Genomic DNA, 18,499 nt, shown 5'->3' on the forward strand with positions numbered 1-18,499 from the left:
TTGGCAGCTGTAGAGAAGTATGTGAGTGATTTTTCAGCAATATTCGATATAACAAAGCAATATTTTACTTGTGCACATAGTTTAATACAAAAAGTAGCGTGTTGAAGCATGACAGCTCTAATTTACCATCTGATGAGTTTGTTTAATGTTCTCTCTTTTCTCTATCACAGGATATGCCGTCACCGCAGGTCACTTTTCACAAACCACCACCATGGACATAGTTGGTGGAGCTCCCCGAGATAGTGGCATCGGAAAGGTGAGGCTTCCGTCATTATGTACCGTGCATGTGACACACGTAGAACTGCCTGTCTCACTTCCACAAACGCCATGAACTTCAGTTTCCTTTATAACTGCTGAGTTATTAATAGCACATTGTTTCATAGGTGAAACTGGACATCTGCAAAGGAGAAAAACATCGTTAACTAAATCTACTAATTTTTCGTTTAGTTATAGGAACATTTTATTGTACTAATTAAAAAAAGTAATGATACAAAACCATGTATGGTTTTATTATGTTTATGAATTATATAGTAGTACAATCACTGTTGTAGGATAGTTGTCAATATGCTGAGCTTTGCAAGTATTAGGGTATGTGTCCACGTTCAGGAAACGCTGAGTTTTTGACGCAGCGTTGAGCAGCATGCATAAAAAACGCAGCGTCCAGATGTTACAGCATAGTGGAGGGGATTTCATGAAATCCTGTCTCCACTATGCAGTAAAAGACGCATGCGGCACACCCGAGAAAACTCACATGCGGCGCGTCTTTTAAGAACGCAGCATGTCCTTACATTGCAGAAAAAACTCAAGGACAACGCAGGTGACCTGCCAGTGACCTCAGGTGCAGATTTGGTCAGGATTTTACCTGCATAAAATCCTGACCAAATCCTGAAGTAATCCTGAACGTGGACACATACCCTTAGTCTACGGTTACACAAGCGATTATTCTCTCTTGCGAGAGAATATGATCGATTATGCTAATGATGCTCAGTTCAGACTCTGTCAAAGTTTAATTTGTGTCATCTTACAGTGATACGATTCTCTCAAATGGGAATAATCGGATCACAGGTGCAGAGAAAAAGGAGAACTTACCGTATATACTGGAGTATAAGCCAAGTTTTTCAGCACCGTTTTTTGTGCCGAAAAAGCTCCCCTCGGTTTATACTCGAGTGAGGTCCAAGAGCATCGGGTCACGGGAGGCAGGAGCCAGCTGCTGCGGCTAAAGCCTGTGCCTTTCTGCTAGTGAGAAATTAATATTCACTGTGCTCGCACTGAATATTAATTTTTGTGTAATAGCAGGCACAGTAGTCACAGCCGCCATCTTCCAGCAGCTTCCAGGCAATTACGTGTGCCTGCTACTTAAGGGAATAAATATTCACTGCGAGCGCAGTGAATACTCATTTCTCTTTAGCAGCGGGCACACATGATTGCCCTACAGCCGCAGTTGCTGGCATTGCAACTAGACGCTGAGAGGGACGGTAAGAAGGAAGGTTTATTTTTTTTTATATTTTTCTGATGGGGGCCATACTTACCAGGATAGGGATGAGGAGCCATACATACCAAGAGTGGAAGCACCATCAGCCACCTCCTCTACATGGATGACATCAAGCTGTGTGTGGAAAACGAACGAGACATCAGTTCACTGATCCACATGACAAGCATCTACAGAGAAGACATCAGGATGTCCTTCGGACTGGAGAAGTGCGGCTGGTTGGTAATAAAGAGAGGCAAGGTAGTCAATACTGATGGAGTGGAATTACCAGCAGGGCACATAGCAGATGTGCAGACATGCTACAAGTACTGTATCTCCGCATCCCTACAGGGATATGGTAAGATGAGGAGGCAAGGAAAGCCAAATACCATCAAAGGGTAAGACAGGTCCTGAAGAGCCAGCTCAATGGGAAGGATAAAATCCGCGCCAACAATACGTATGCCCTGCCAGTTATCAGATACCCTGCTGGCATAGTGTGCTGGCCAAAAGAAGAGATGGAAGCTGCAGATATGAAGACACAAAAGCTCCTCACAATGCATGGAGGTATCCACCCTAAGTCTAACACCCAAAGATTGTATACCAACAGAAAGGAGGGTGGTCGAGTGTTGTGAATTCTGTTGTGGGTTCTGCTCTTAGGCTCCCTCCGGTGGTTATAAGTGGTAGTGCTGCTGTTTGTCCTTCACAACAGTCATCAGCTGCTTCCACTTTGGACGGGGCTATTTAGTCTGGCTCCTTCCTTTATTGAGTGCCAGTTGTCCATTGTTTTCTAGGGATCCACATCTCTGCTTGGTTTCTCCTTCTGGATTGTCCAAATCATCAAAGATAAGTCCTGGCTCTGTTTTTGCAGTCCACATGTGGTGGACTTAATAGTTCTGTGAATTGCTATGTTTTTTCTTGTCCAGCTTTGTCTGTGTTAAGATTTACTCAGCCAAGTTGAAAGCTCTGGAGTCACAGAGTTACCCTCCATGCCTTTAGTTAGGTGTGGAGATTTTTGTATTCTCTGTGCTGGATTTTGTAGTATTTTTTATACTGACCGCACAGTACTCTTTCCTGTCTTTTCTTTCCAGGTAGCGTGGCCTCCTTTGCTAAATTCTGTTTTCAGTCTGCGTTTGTAATTTCCCTCTCCTCTCACAGTCAATATTTGTGGGGGGCTGCCTTTCCTTTGGGAATTTTCTCTGAGGCAAGATAGTATTCCTGTTTCTTCCTTTAGGTGTAATTAGTCCTCCGGCCGTGACAAGGTGTCTAGGGAGTGACAGGAACATCCCACGGCTACTTCTAGTTGATGTGTTAAGTTCAGGGTCTGCGGTCAGTATAGAGGCCACCTACTCCAGAGCTCGTCCATGCTGCTCCTAGGCCACCAGTTCATAACAGTCGAGGCTTGATAAGCATCCAAGCCGCCATCACGGATGAAACAAGGAGTGAGCAGGAATACATCAGAAAAATGGCACCAAAAGATTAGATGCTGAGAGAAAGCCTAAGGCAGCAAAGACAACAGATCTGGAAGGAAGAACAGGAACCTGAAGCGCCATGGCAAGACAAGCCTTTGCATGGGATGTACCATCGACAGATAATGGTGGTGGCTGACATGGAGAAATCCTACCAATGGCTGGAGAAAGCTGGACTCTGAGACAGCACAGAGGCACTAGTCATAGTGGCACAAGAGCAAGGACTAAGTACCAGATCCAAAGAAGCAGGAATCTACCACACAAGACAAGTCCCAAGGTGCAGACTATGCAAAGAAACATCAGAAACAGTCCAACACATAGTGGCAGGATGCAAAATGCAAGCAGGAACAGCGTATACCGAAAGCCACAACCAAGTATCGGGAATTGTATACAGGAACATCTGCACAGCATATGGGCTAAGTCCCCCTAAGTCCAAGTGGGAGACACCAGAAAAAGTGGTGGAGAATGGAAGGGCTAAAATCCTGTGGGACTTCAAGATCCAGACAGATAAGCAGTTGTTGGATAACCAACCAGACATTGTGATAGTAGACAAGGATCAGAAGACAGCAATGATGTGGCAGTGCCAAGTGACAGCAAAATCAGAAAGAAGGAATATGAGAAGCTTGAGAAATACCAGGGCCTCAAAGGAGAACTGGAGAAGATGTGGAAGGTGAAGGCAACAGTGATTCCAGTGGTGATAGGAGCACTTGGAGCAGTGTCCCCTAATTTGGAAGAATGGCTACAACAGATCCCAGGAGCAACATCTGAGCTCTCTGTCCAGAAAGGTGCAATGCTGGAAACAACTGAGATCCTGCGCAGAACTCTCAGGGTATGTGCACACATCAGGATTTCTTGCAGAAATTTTCCTGACAAAATCCGGACATTTCTGCCACAAATCCGCATGCGTTGTTTTTTTTTTGCGTTTTTTGCGCATTTTTACGCGTTTTTGTGTGGTTTTTTTGCGGATTTTATGCGGATTTTTTGCGTTTTTTCCTGGCACTCCAATTTAATGGGAAATCCGCAAAAAAAACGCAAAAATAATGAACATGTTGCTTCTTTTTCCGGAATGCGTTTTTTTGCGGAAAAAAACACATTTGCACAAAAAATGTGGAATGCATTCTAAATGATAGGATGCATAATGTATGCGTTTTTTATATGGTATTATAGCATTTTTATTGGGGAAATCCGCAAAAAAACCGCAAAAAGTCCTGAAGAAATCCTGACGTGTGCACATACCCTCAAACTACCAGGCTTCTGGTAGAGGACCCGAGAATGAGAAAGGACAGCAAAAGACCATCCCCATTGGAGGTGAAAAGGAAGTTTCTTTTTTTATTAATATTATTTATTTCACTTCCTCTAGTCAACAATTTTCTTTAATATTTTTGTCTTAAGGTTCAGTTTCTCTTTACTAAGTAGGAGACCATATAGGTTTTAATAATTGGTATGAAGCCTTGAATTCCCACTCCCAGAAATGTATGTCTCTATTATGTACAATTGTGCTACAACTGACACAAATTCAGGTTTTTTTTGCAAAGTTTGCTGACTTTTATAGCTGCAATTTGCATTGACTCTACATTACTATGACAAGTGATCAGATAAAAGTATTTCCTTGCTTGAAAATTAGCTTAAAGGGAACCTGTCATGTAAAAAAACAATTGTTAACCTGCAGATATGGGGTTAATCTGCAGGTTAATAGCATTCTGACACTGCCCTGCACCCAGACTGAGGGCCATGTTCCTGGGAATTCAACTCCTGGCTGCCTCTAGCTTTCAGTAATAGTAGTGGCACAGATTCAGTTGCAGTTACTGCTCAGCTAATAATGAGTGGTGGCTGTAACCGTGACCCCAGCTGTCATTTACTCCCGGGCGTGATTACCGCCACCGCTCACTGTATACTGTTGACTGAAGCTGCACCTCTATGACTGAAAGCCTGAGGCTGCTGGGAGGAATAAAGTTCAGTGGGGCTCTCAGTGTGGGAGCCAGTCAGCTTCAGATCACTATAAGGCCGGCGTCACACTAGCGAGTTTTACGGACATATGAGCGCATAAACTACGTCCGTAAAATACGCATTGCACACGGCCCAATGAATCTCTATGACCCAGCTCCTATCTGCCGTATATTATGCATCCGTAATATACGGTCTTGTACGGCCGTAGAAAATCGCAGCATGCTGCGTTTGTCACCGTATTGCGCAAAAAAAATCGCCAATCAAAGTCTATGGGAGCGAGAAAAATACGGATTACACATGGACCATGCATGTGACTTGCGAGAAATACGCACCGGTGTTAGAGAAAAGCCGGTAATTCAATTGCCGGCTTTTCATTTCTCCTTCCCAAACCCGACAGGATATGAGACATGGTTTACATACAGTAAACCATCTCATATCCCTTTTTTTTTTGCATATTCCACACTACTAATGTTAGTAGTGTGTATGTGCAAAATTTGGGCGCTGTAGCTTGTAAAATAAAGGGTTAAATGGCGGAAAACGTTGGCGTGGGCTCCCGCGCAATTTTCTCCGCCAGAGTGGTAAACCAGTGACTGAGGGCAGATATTAATAGCCTAGAGAGGGTCCATGGTTATTGGCCCCCCCTGGCTACAAACATCTGCCCCCAGCCACCCCAGAAAAGGCACATCTGGAAGATGCGCCTATTCTGGCACTTGGCCACTCTCTTCCCACTCCCGTGTAGCGGTGGGATATGGGGTAATGAAGGGTTCATGTCACCTTGCAAGGTGACATTAAGCTAGATTAATAATGGAGAGGCGTCAATTCTGACACCTATCCATCATTAATCCAATAGTACGAAATGGTTAATAAAACACACACATTATTAAAAAGTATTTTAATGAAATAAAGACACAGGTTGTTGTAATATTTTATTATACTGGTAATCCACCTGAAGACCCTCATTCTGTAACAAAGGAAAAATAAAAAAACAACAATATCTCATACCTTCCGTCGCTCAGGTCAAGTCCCACGAAGTAAATCCATCTGAAGGGGTTAAATCATTTTACAGCCAGGAGCTCTGCTAAAGCAGTGCTCGTGCCTGTAAAAACCCTGGGAAATGAATGGAAAGCAGGGTGACCTGTAGTTACCTTGAGTTGCGGTGATGCGCCCTCTGCTGGATGTCCTCATATGAACTCAAGCGTGGGATCTTTGTATCATTGCTTTGTATCAAAAGGGCTTTACAGACAAGGACATTGCTGCTTGAAAGATTGCCTCTAAATCAACCATTTATTCATACCTCCCAACCATCCCGAATCCAGCGGGACTGTCCCAATTTTGACAGTCAGCCCCGCGATCCCGGGCGGGACATTAGTTGTCTCGCACTGGTTGGGAGGTGTGTATATCACCCGGTCAGCTCCCTGAGCCCCTGCACCCGCAGAGCAGCATATTGGCTGCTCTGTGCACACAGGACCTGTGATGAAGTCACAGGATGGGAGGAGTCGGGGTCACATGATCGGGAGGACCTCCGTGTACAGGACTCTGCTGGTTGTCATGGCGCTGGAGGAAGGTAAGCGTATGTGTGAGGTCAGGAGGTGTTTACAGTGTGGATGTAGCATAGCCGTGTGTGTACGAGGTGTATGGATTGGAGCAGCGTCTGAAAGATGTATGGAGCAGAGTTTGTGTGTAAGATGTGTACGGAGCGGAGCAGCGTGTGAAAGGTGTATGGAGCAGAGTTGTGTGTGTAAGATGTGTACGGAGCGGAGCCACGTGTGTACGAGGTGTACAGAGCAGAGCCACGTGTGTACGAGGTGTGCGGAGCAGATCCATGTGTGTACAAGGTATACGGAGTGGAGCAGCGTGTGCAATGTGTATGGAGCGGAGCCGTGTGTGTACGAGGTGTATGGAGCAGAGCCGTGTGTGTACGAAGTGTACGGAGTGTGTTATGATCCCAATGGCAGGGGACCTCAAAGATTAAAGCAAAGTCTGCAAAACATAAATACCAGCTCATAGGGAAGTGGTAACTAGGCTGACCATATACCTGATCCTAGCGCAAACACTAACAGCAGCCGGGGAACGTGCCTACGTTGATTCTAGACGTCTCGCGCCAGCCGGAGAACTAACTACCCCTATCAGGGAAAATAAGACCTCTCTTGCCTCCAGAGAAAAGACCCCAAAGTAATACAAGCCCCCAACAAATAATAACGGTGAGGTAAGAAGAAAAGACAAACGTAAGAATGAACTAGATTTAGCAAAGAGAGGCCCACTGACTAATAGCAGAATATAGTAAGAAGACTTATATGGTCAGCAAAAAACCCTGTAAAATATCCACGCTGAATATCCAAGAACCCCCAAACCGACTGACGGTGTGGGGGGAGAATATCAGCCCCCCTAGAGCTTCCAGCAATAACAGGAATCACATATTATACAAGCTGGACAAAAAAATATGAACAATGCAAATGATCAAGAGTACGAAAGCAGGACTTAGCTTATCTTGCAAAGAACCAGGACCTGAAGACAGGAGCAAACAGAAGTGAACTGATTACAACGAAGCCAGGCACTGGACTGAGAATCCAGGAAGTTTAAATAGCAACACCCCAGGCCTAACGAAGCAGGTGAGCACAAACCTGGTAAAAGACAATCCAAGTACCAAATCACTAGTGACCACAAGAGGGAGCCAAAAAGTATAGTTCACAACAGTACCCCCCCTTTAAGGAGGGGTCACCGAACCCTCACCAAGACCACCAGGGTGACCAGGATGAGCAGCGTGGAAGGCACAAACCAAATCGGCCGCATGAACATCAGAGGCGGCCACCCAGGAATTATCCTCCTGACCATAGCCCTTCCATTTGACCAAATACTGGAGCCTCCGTCTAGAGAAACGGGAATCCAAGATCTTCTCCACCACGTACTCCAACTCGCCCTCAACCAACACCGGAGCAGGAGGCTCAACAGCAGGAACCACAGGCACAACGTACCGCCGTAACAAAGACCTATGGAACACGTTGTAAATGGCAAACGACACCGGAAGATCCAAACGAAAAGAAACCGGGTTAAGAACTTCCAAAATTTTATAAGGACCAATAAAGCGAGGCTTAAACTTAGGAGAGGAAACCTTCAGAGGGACATACCGAGAAGACAACCAAACCAAATCCCCAACACGAAGTCGGGGGCCCTCACCGCGGCGGCGGTTGGCAAAACGCTGAGCCTTCTCCTGTGACAACTTCAAGTTGTCCACCACATGATTCCAAATCCGCTGCAACCTATCCACCACGGAATCCACCCCAGGACAGTCAGAAGACTCAACATGACCCGAGGAGAAACGAGGATGAAAACCAGAGTTGCAGAAGAATGGCGAAACCAAAGTAGCGGAACTAGCCCGATTATTAAGGGCAAACTCCGCCAATGGCAAGAAGGTCACCCAATCATCCTGGTCCGCAGAAACAAAACATCTCAAATAAGCCTCCAGTGTCTGATTAGTTCGCTCCGTTTGACCATTAGTCTGAGGATGGAAGGCAGATGAAAACGACAAATCAATGCCCATCTTAGCACAAAAAGATCGCCAGAATCTGGACACAAACTGGGATCCTCTGTCGGACACGATATTCTCCGGAATGCCGTGCAAACGAACCACATTCTGAAAAAACAAAGGAACCAGATCGGAAGAGGAAGGCAACTTAGGCAAGGGTACCAAATGGACCATCTTGGAAAAACGATCACACACCACCCAGATGACAGACATTCCCCGAGACACCGGAAGATCAGAAATGAAATCCATGGAAATGTGCGTCCAAGGCCTCTTCGGGACGGGTAAGGGCAAAAGCAACCCGCTAGCACGAGAACAACAAGGCTTAGCCCGAGCACAAGTCCCACAGGACTGCACAAATGACCGCACATCCCGTGACAAGGAAGGCCACCAAAAGGACCTAGCCACCAAATCTCGGGTACCAAAAATTCCCGGATGCCCTGCCAACACCGAGGAATGAACCTCGGAAATGACTCTGCTGGTCCATTTATCAGGAACAAACAGTCTGTCGGGTGGACACGAGTCAGGTCTACCAGCCTGAAATCTCTGCAACACACGTCGCAAATCCGGAGATATGGCCGACACGATCACTCCCTCCTTAAGAATACCAGCTGGCTCCGAGACTCCAGGAGAGTCAGGCACAAAGCTCCTAGAGAGAGCATCAGCCTTAACATTCTTCGAACCAGGCAGGTATGAGACCACAAAGTCAAAACGAGAGAAAAACAATGACCAACGAGCCTGTCTAGGATTCAGGCGCTTAGCAGACTCGAGATACATCAGATTTTTGTGATCAGTCAAGACCACCACACGATGCTTAGCACCCTCGAGCCAATGACGCCACTCCTCAAATGCCCACTTCATGGCCAACAACTCCCGATTACCAACATCATAGTTCCGCTCAGCAGGCGAAAACTTCCTAGAGAAAAAGGCACATGGTCTCATCACAGAACAACCAGAGCCTCTCTGCGACAAAACAGCCCCAGCACCGATCTCAGAAGCATCCACTTCAACCTGAAAGGGAAGTGAGACATCAGGCTGGCACAAAACAGGCGCCGAAGTAAACCGGCGCTTCAGCTCCTGGAAGGCCTCCACGGCTGCAGGAGCCCAATTAGCCACATCAGAACCTTTCTTGGTCATATCCGTCAAAGGTTTAACAACGCTAGAAAAATTAGCGATAAAGCGACGGTAGAAATTAGCGAACCCCAAGAACTTCTGAAGACTCTTAACAGACGTGGGCTGAGTCCAATCATGAATAGCTCGGACCTTGACTGGGTCCATCTCCACGGCAGAAGGGGAGAAAATAAAACCCAAAAAGGAAACCTTCTGCACTCCAAAGAGACACTTTGAGCCCTTCACAAACAAAGCGTTATCACGCAAAACCTGAAACACCATCCTGACCTGCTTTACATGAGAATCCCAATCATCCGAGAAAACTAGAATATCATCAAGATACACAATCAAAAATTTATCCAGATACTTCCGGAAGATATCATGCGTAAAGGACTGAAACACTGAAGGGGCATTAGAGAGCCCAAAGGGCATCACCAAGTATTCAAAATGACCTTCGGGCGTATTGAATGCAGTTTTCCATTCATCTCCCTGCCTAATGCGCACAAGGTTGTACGCACCACGAAGATCTATCTTGGTGAACCACTTGGCGCCCTTAATCCGAGCAAACAAGTCTGACAATAGCGGCAACGGATACTGAAACTTAACAGTGATTTTATTCAGAAGCCGATAGTCTATACAAGGTCTCAAAGACCCGTCTTTCTTGGCCACAAAAAAGAATCCCGCACCGAGAGGGGAAGAGGATGGACGAATATGCCCCTTCTCCAAAGACTCCTTGACATAAGAACGCATCGCGGCATGCTTGGGTACAGACAAATTAAATAATCGTCCCTTAGGAAATTTACTGCCAGGAATCAAATCTATAGCGCAGTCACAGTCCCTATGAGGAGGAAGAGCACTGGACCTGGACTCACTGAATACATCCTGATAGTCACACAAATACTCAGGAACTTCTGAAGGAGTAGAAGTAGCAATAGACACCGGCGAAGAATCGCAATGAATTCCCTGACAACCCCAACTTGAGACAGACATAGCCTTCCAATCCAAAACAGGATTATGGGTCTGTAACCATGGCAGACCTAAAACGACCAAATCATTCATTTTATGCAGAACAAGAAAACGAATCACCTCCCGATGTTCAGGAGTCATGCACATGGTCACTTGTGTCCAATACTGCGGTTTATTTTCCGCCAGTGGGGTAGCATCAATTCCTCTGAGAGGAATTGGAACCTTTAAAGGCTCCAGGACAAAACCGCAGCGCTTGGCAAACGACAAGTCCATAAGACTCAGGGCAGCACCTGAATCCACAAATGCCATAACAGGGTAGGAAGACAATGAACAAATTAAAGTCACACACAAAATAAATTTAGGCTGCAAATTACCAATGGTGACAGGACTGACAACCTTGGTTAGGCGTTTAGAGCATGCTGATATAACATGTGTAGAATCACCACAGTAAAAACACAGCCCATTCTGACGTCTATGATTTTGTCGTTCGGTTCTAGTCAGGATTCTATCGCATTGCATTGAGACAGGTGTCTGTTCAGACAACACCGCCAGAGGTTTAGCGGATTTGCGCTCCCGCAAACGCCGATCAATCTGAATAGCCAGCGCCATAGAATCATTCAGACTTGTAGGAATTATAAAACCCACCATCACATTCTTAATGGCTTCAGAAAGGCCATTTCTGAAATTTGCGGCCAGAGCACATTCATTCCATCGAGTAAGCACGGACCATTTCCGAAATTTTTGGCAGTACACCTCAGCTTCATCCTGGCCCTGAGAGATGGCCAGTAGAGCTTTTTCTGCCTGAATTTCAAGATTAGGCTCCTCATCAAGCAATCTGAGTGCCAGAAAAAACGCATCAACATCCGCCAATGCAGGATCTCCTGGCGCTAACGAGAAAGCCCAATCCTGAGGGTCGCCACGCAAGAAGGAGATAATAATTTTAACTTGCTGAGCTGAATCTCCAGACGAACGAGGTTTCAAAGATAGAAACAATTTACAATTATTCCTAAAATTCCTAAATTTAAATCGATTTCCAGAGAACAGCTCAGGAATAGGTATCTTAGGCTCTGACATAGGACTGCTAACAACAAAATCCTGAATGCCCTGCACACGTGCAGCAAGCTGATCCACACTAGTAATCAAGGTCTGAACATTCATGTCTGCAGCAAAGCTTCAAGCCACTCAGAGATAAAGGGGAGGAAGAAAAAAAACAAAAAAAAAACTCAGAACTTCTTTTCTTTTAATCCCACTTCAGCAATGCATTAACTATTTATGGGCCTGGCTTACTGTTATGATCCCAATGGCAGGGGACCTCAAAGATTAAAGCAAAGTCTGCAAAACATAAATACCAGCTCATAGGGAAGTGGTAACTAGGCTGACCAAATACCTGATCCTAGCGCAAACACTAACAGCAGCCGGGGAACGTGCCTACGTTGATTCTAGACGTCTCGCGCCAGCCGGAGAACTAACTACCCCTATCAGGGAAAATAAGACCTCTCTTGCCTCCAGAGAAAAGACCCCAAAGTAATACAAGCCCCCAACAAATAATAACGGTGAGGTAAGAAGAAAAGACAAACGTAAGAATGAACTAGATTTAGCAAAGAGAGGCCCACTGACTAATAGCAGAAAATAGTAAGATGACTTATATGGTCAGCAAAAAACCCTGTAAAATATCCACGCTGAATATCCAAGAACCCCCAAACCGACTGACGGTGTGGGGGGAGAATATCAGCCCCCCTAGAGCTTCCAGCAATAACAGGAATCACATATTGTACAAGCTGGACAAAAAAATATGAACAATGCAAATGATCAAGAGTACGAAAGCAGGACTTAGCTTATCTTGCAAAGAACCAGGACCTGAAGACAGGAGCAAACAGAAGTGAACTGATTACAACGAAGCCAGGCACTGGACTGAGAATCCAGGAAGTTTAAATAGCAACACCCCAGGCCTAACGAAGCAGGTGAGCACAAACCTGGTAAAAGACAATCCAAGTACCAAATCACTAGTGACCACAAGAGGGAGCCAAAAAGTATAGTTCACAACAGGAGTGGAGCCGTGTGTGTACAAGATGTATGGAGAGGAGCCGTGTGTGTACGAGGTGTATGGAATGGAGCCGTGTGTGTATAAGGTGTATGGAGCAGAGCCATGTGTGTACGAAGTGTACGGAGTGGAGCCGTGTGTGTACGAAGTGTACGGAGTGGAGCCATGTGTGTACGAGGTGTATGGGGATGAGCCATGTGTGTATGAGGTGTACGGAGCGGAGCCGTGTGTGTGCAAGGTATACAGAGCGGAGAAGCGTCTGCAATGTGTATGGAGCGGAGCTGTGTGTGTGCTAGGTGTACGGAGTGGAGCCCGTGTGTGTATGAGGTGTATGGAGCGGAGCCGTGTGTGTATGAGGTGTATGGAGCGGAGCCATGTGTGTACGAGGTGTACGGAGTGGTGCCGTGTGTGTACGAGATGTATGGAGAGGAGCCATGTGTGTATGAGGTGTACGGAGCGGAGCCGTGTGTGCAAGGTATACGGAGCAGAGCAGTGTGCAATGTGTACGGAGCTGAGCTGTGTGTGTATGAGGTGTACGGAGTGGAGCAGTGTATTTACGAGATGTATCGAGAGGAGCTGTATGTGTATGAGGTGTACGGAGCAGAGCCATGTGTGTGCAAGGTATACGGAGCGGAGCAGCGTGTGCAATGTGTATGGAGCGGAGCCGTGAGTGTACGAGGTGTATGGAGTGGTGCTGTGTGTGTACGAGATGTATTGAGTGGAGCCATGTGTGTATGAGGTGTACGGAGCGGAGCCGTGTGTGCAAGGTTTACGGAGCGGAGCAGCGTGTGCAATGTGTACGGAGCGGAGCTGTGTGTGTACGAGGTGTACGGAGTGGAGCCGTGTGTGTGCGAGGTGTACGGAGTGGCGCCGTGTGTGTATGAGGTGTACGGAGTGGAGCCGTGTGTGCATGAGGTGTACGGAGCGGAGCTATGTGTGTACAAGGTGTACGGAGTGGAGCCGCATGTGCAAGGTGTATGGAGCGCAGTCGTGTGTGTACAAGGTGTATGGAGCGGAGCCATGTGTGTACGAGGTGTACGGAGTGGAGCCATGTGTGTACGAGATGTATGGAGAGGAGCCGTGTGTGTATGAGGTGTACGGAGCGGAGCCGTGTCTGTATAAGGTGTATGGAGCGGAGACGTGTGTGTACGAAGTGTATGGAGTGGAGCCGTGTGTGTACGAGGTGTATGGGGAGGAGCCGTGTGTGTATGAGATGTACGGAGTGGAGCCGTGTGTGTATAAGGTGTATGGAGCGGAGCCGTGTGTGTACGAAGTGTATGGAGTGGAGCCGTGTGTGTACGAGGTGTATGGGGAGGAGCCGTGTGTGTATGAGGTGTACGGAGCGGAGCCGTGTGTGTACGAGGTGTACGGAGCGGAGCCGCATGTGCAAGGTGTATGGAGCGGAGTCGTGTGTGTACGAGGTGTATGGAGCGGAGTCGCATGTGTACGAGGTGTACGGAGCGGACGCTGGCTGTGTCGGATCGGAGCAGATATTGCTCCTCGCTCTGACACTGACTGGCACAGGAGACACGGAGGTCTTTATCAGTGGCGTATCACAGCTGCAGCGACGTGAGCAGTCAGCGGCACAGCTAGATGACACCATTCAGCGCCGTGGGAGTGGAAGCTGCCGGCTGCTGTGAGGGAGCGCGGTGAAAGGTGTGTGTGTGTAGTGATGGAGAAGGCATTGATGGGGGTGGGGTAACCATGTGTGGCCATTATACTGCACCCAGCATTGTGTGGGGCCATTATACTGTATGGAGCATCGTAAGGGGCCATTATACTGTACCCAGCATCGTGTGGGGCCATTATACTGTACAAAGCATCATGTGGGGCCATTATACTGTATGGACCATCTCGTGGGGCAAGTATACTGTATGCAGCATCATGTGGGGCCATTATACAGTATGGAGCATAATGTGGCCATTATACAGTATGGAGCATTATGTGTGGCCATTATACAGTATGGGGCACTGTGTGGCCATTATACAGTATGGAGCATCATGAGGAGCCATTATACAATAAGGAGCATCATGTGTGGCCATTATACAGTATGGAGCATCATGTGTGGCTATTATACAGTACGCAGCATCATGTGAGGCCATTATACAGTACGAAGCATCATGTGGGGCTATTATACAGTATGGAGCATAATGTGGCCAATGTCCATTATACAGTATGGAGCATCATGTGGGGCCATTATACAGTATGGAGCATCATGTGGCCATTATACAGTATGGAGCATCATGTGGCCATTATACAGTATGGGGCATCATGTGTGGCCTTATACAGTATGGAGCATCATGTGTGGCCATTATACAGTATGGAGCATCATGTGTGGCCATTATACAGTATGGAGCATCATGTGTGGCCATTATACAGTATGGAGCACTGTGTGGCCATTATACAGTATGGAGCACTGTGTGGCCAATATACAGTATGGAGCATCACGTGGAGCCATTATACAGTATGGAGCATCATGTGTGGCCATTATACAGTATGGGGCACTGTGTGGCCAATATACAGTATGGAGCATCATGTGTGGCCATTATACAGTATGGAGCATAATGTGGCCATTATACAGTATGGAGCATCATGTGGCCATTATACAGTATAGAGCATCATGTGTGGCCCTTATACAGTATGGAGCACTGTGTGGCCAATATACAGTATGAAGCATCATGTAGAGCCATTATACAGTATGGCGCATTATGTGTGGCCATTATACAGTATGCAGCATCATGTGGGCCCATTATATTGTATGGAGCATCACGTGGGGCCAGTACACTGTACGCAGCATCATTTGGGGCCATTATACAGTATGGAGCATCATGTGTGGCCATTATACAGTATGGAGCATAATGTGGCCATTATACAGTATGGAGAGTCATGTCTGGCCATTATACAGTATGGAGCGTCATGTGTGGCCATTATACAGTATGGAGCGTCATGTGTGGCCATATATTTTTTTGTTTATAATTATTGTTTACGAAACATTGTGATCAGAAGTGCTAAATGGGTGTGGTTGGGGCGTGACTAGTTGTGAAATGGGTGTGTTCAGAGGTGTGGCCTAAAATTTGCCGCGGCGCGCTGTACGCGCCGCTGACTTTGTCCCTCTTTCCCTTCCTCAAAAGTTGGGAGGTATGATTTATTGGATCATTAAGATATTCAAAGAGAGGTTCACATGCAGTGAAGAAGGCTTCAGGGAGCCAAAGAAAATTCTGCAAATTCCAGGACCATCTCCTTAAGATGATTCAGCTATGGGATCAGTTCAACACCAGTACAGGGCTTGTTCAGGAGTGGCAGCAGGCAGGTGTCAGTTCATTTGCATGCACTGTGAGAAAAAGACTTTTGGAGGCTGGTCTTTTGTCAAGAAGTTATACCATCTGTTTGGTGACCTGCCAACGGTAAAGCATACTGAGACCATTCATGTATCTGGTTTCTTTTCATCCAAGAGAGAGGACTCTCACAATTTTGTCCAAGTATACTGCCATGAATAAAGAAGGGTGGCCATTCATGTGTGTGGTTGCTTTTCATCCAAGGGAGAGGACTCTATCACAATTTTGTCCAAGTACGCTGCCATGAATAAAGAGGGTATCTGAACATCCTCCAAGAGCAACTTCTTCCAATGATCCAGAAACAATTTAGTGATGAACAATGCTTTTCCATCATGATGTAACATCATGTCACAACGCAAAATTGAGAACTGCGTGACTCGGAGGATAGGTTGTCACCAGTCAAGGCCTGGCCCAGAAGCTGATATCCAGCATTCCAAAGTGAATATTGCATCACACTGCGATACTCACCTTGCTTCCCGGGTCCCTCACCGCATCCCTCCTCCTCCTCTTCTGGGTCCTCGGCTGGATCCCAGCTGGTGCCTCTGCTGCCACTCAGAAGGAGTTGGTGTACTTGCGGGAGAATCAGACACGCATAATGTCATTCATGAAGTCCATGGAATCTCAGATGTCCGCTTTACAGGCCTCTGACCATGGGAATGCTTCCCAGCTCACCAGTCTTCAACAGGAGCTAGTTCAGCTGCGTGACACCCAGACTCTCATATTTAGTTATATGGCTTCAGTGGATGACTGTCTGCTCTCCCTTTAGTCTGCCGCCACAACCTCTGCCCAAGTTCAGTCTCGTAACCCTGATCCCTCTCCGTATCCTCCACTCCGTCTTGGTAAATCACCCCCATATAATGATGACCCCGAGCTGTTTCAGGGTTTTTTGAATCAATGCCTTTTACATTTTGAATTATTGCCACACCAATGTCCCACCGATCAGGCAAAAATGGCGTTTATGGTTTCACATTTGGAGGGCGAGGCTCTGGCCTGGGTAAAACCTTTGTGGGAACGTGATGATCCCATAACCTCTCATTTGTCTACCTTTTTAGAGACCTTTCGCAAAGTGTTCGACGAGCCTGGTCGTGTAGCCTTGGGCACTGAGGTTCTGTTTAATCTCCACCAAGGCTCCCTTACGGTTGGGCAATATGCTGTTCATTTTCGTACTCTGTCCTCGGAGCTGGGGTGGAATGAGGCACTGGTCAGAGCATTCTGGCATGGGTTGTCAAGTCGAATTAAGGATGAATTGGTGGGTCGGGATACTCCAACCTTCCTAGAGGATTTGATCTCTCTGGCCACACGTATTGACCTATTCTTCCAGGAGCACTCCCGGGAGTCCGTCCGGGTGAGGAGAGGAGGTACCATCGTCCGGTTTCCTCCATTAATAGATCTCTCAGCCCTCTATCTGTGGCGTCCTCTTCCTTTCCCACTCCTGAACCTATGCGGGTGGATCAGGTCAAGATGGCGGATCAGCGTCAGAAAGAGAAGGTTGCACAAGGGCTTTGTTTTTATTGTGGTAGTGCCTCGCATTTACTCCGTTCCTGCCCCTTTCAGCCAGGAAATTCCTCCACCTAGGTCAAGTAGGAGAGGCCTCCCTGGGTGTGTGTGACTCCTCTCTAGCTTTAACTATGTCTGTCCAGATAACTTCTGTGAATGGGCGCTACTCGGTGTTGGCGTATTTGGATTTGAGCACGGCAGGCAACTTCATTAGTCTGGAGGAGGTCAAGAAGCACCAGATTCCGGTCAGGATACTGAAGAACCCACGTCTGATTTCATCTGCGGATAGAAGGCTTTTTCAAGAGACCATCACGAAGGTTATAGAAGAGGTGGAGTTGCAGGTGGGGGCTCTGCATCACGAGAGACTCGCGATCTACATCTTGCCCAATTTGTCCCATGCAATTCTTCTCGGGCTACCTTGGCTGAGGGTGCATTAACCTATCCTGGACTGGCGCTCAGGGAACGTGCTTCGTTGGGGCCAGCACTGCCATGATCAATGCCTGTTATAAGTTCGCCCTGCCAAAACTTCTCGTCCCATCCTCGCTCGGCCGGATTACCAGTCGCTTATTGGTCCTTCGTGGATGTCTTTTGCAAGAGGGAGGTGGAGAGTCTTACCCCGCATTAGCCATATGGTTGCCCGATTGAACTCATTCCTGACTCTACGTCTCCCTGGGGTAGAATCTATCCGCTCTCTCCAGTTGAGTCGCAAGCAATGTCGGATTATATTAAGGAGAATCTGGCCAAAGGCTTTCTCCCACTGACGCTGGATTCTTCTTTGTCAAGAAGAAAGACGGCTCACTTCGTCCTTGCATTGACTAGAGAGGGCTCAATGAAATTACCATCAAGAACAAGTACCCACTGCCGCTTATCCCTGAGCTCTTTGATTGCCTGAGAGGAGCAAGAATTTTTACTAAGCTTGACCTCCGTTGGGCCTACAATTTGGTCCGCATCCGTGCTGGAGATGAGTGGAAGACGGCATTCAACACACGGGATGGGCACTACGTATATTTGATCATGCCCTTCGGTCTCTGAAATGCTCCTGCAGTGTTTCAGGAATTTATAAATGACGTTTTCCGGGATCTCTTGTATTCCTGCATTGTGGTGTACCTTGACGACATTCTCGTTTTTTCTCTGGATCTGCCTACCCAT

At 47.0% G+C, this 18,499-nt stretch overlaps 1 protein-coding gene across 1 annotated transcript in view; it reads left to right on the forward strand.

Annotated features, from left to right (window-relative positions):
• The window catches only part of ITGA9 (integrin subunit alpha 9), an 823,989-nt gene that overhangs the window by 186,243 nt on the left and 619,247 nt on the right, over positions 1-18,499 (forward strand). The window contains exon 7 of the mRNA XM_077269347.1: positions 171-256. Within this exon, the coding sequence (XP_077125462.1) occupies positions 171-256 (86 nt within the window). The remainder of the gene's footprint in view (positions 1-170; positions 257-18,499) is intronic.

This window comes from Ranitomeya variabilis, chromosome 6 (genome assembly GCF_051348905.1).
Source record: "Ranitomeya variabilis isolate aRanVar5 chromosome 6, aRanVar5.hap1, whole genome shotgun sequence".
Taxonomy (NCBI): Eukaryota; Metazoa; Chordata; class Amphibia; order Anura; family Dendrobatidae; genus Ranitomeya; species Ranitomeya variabilis.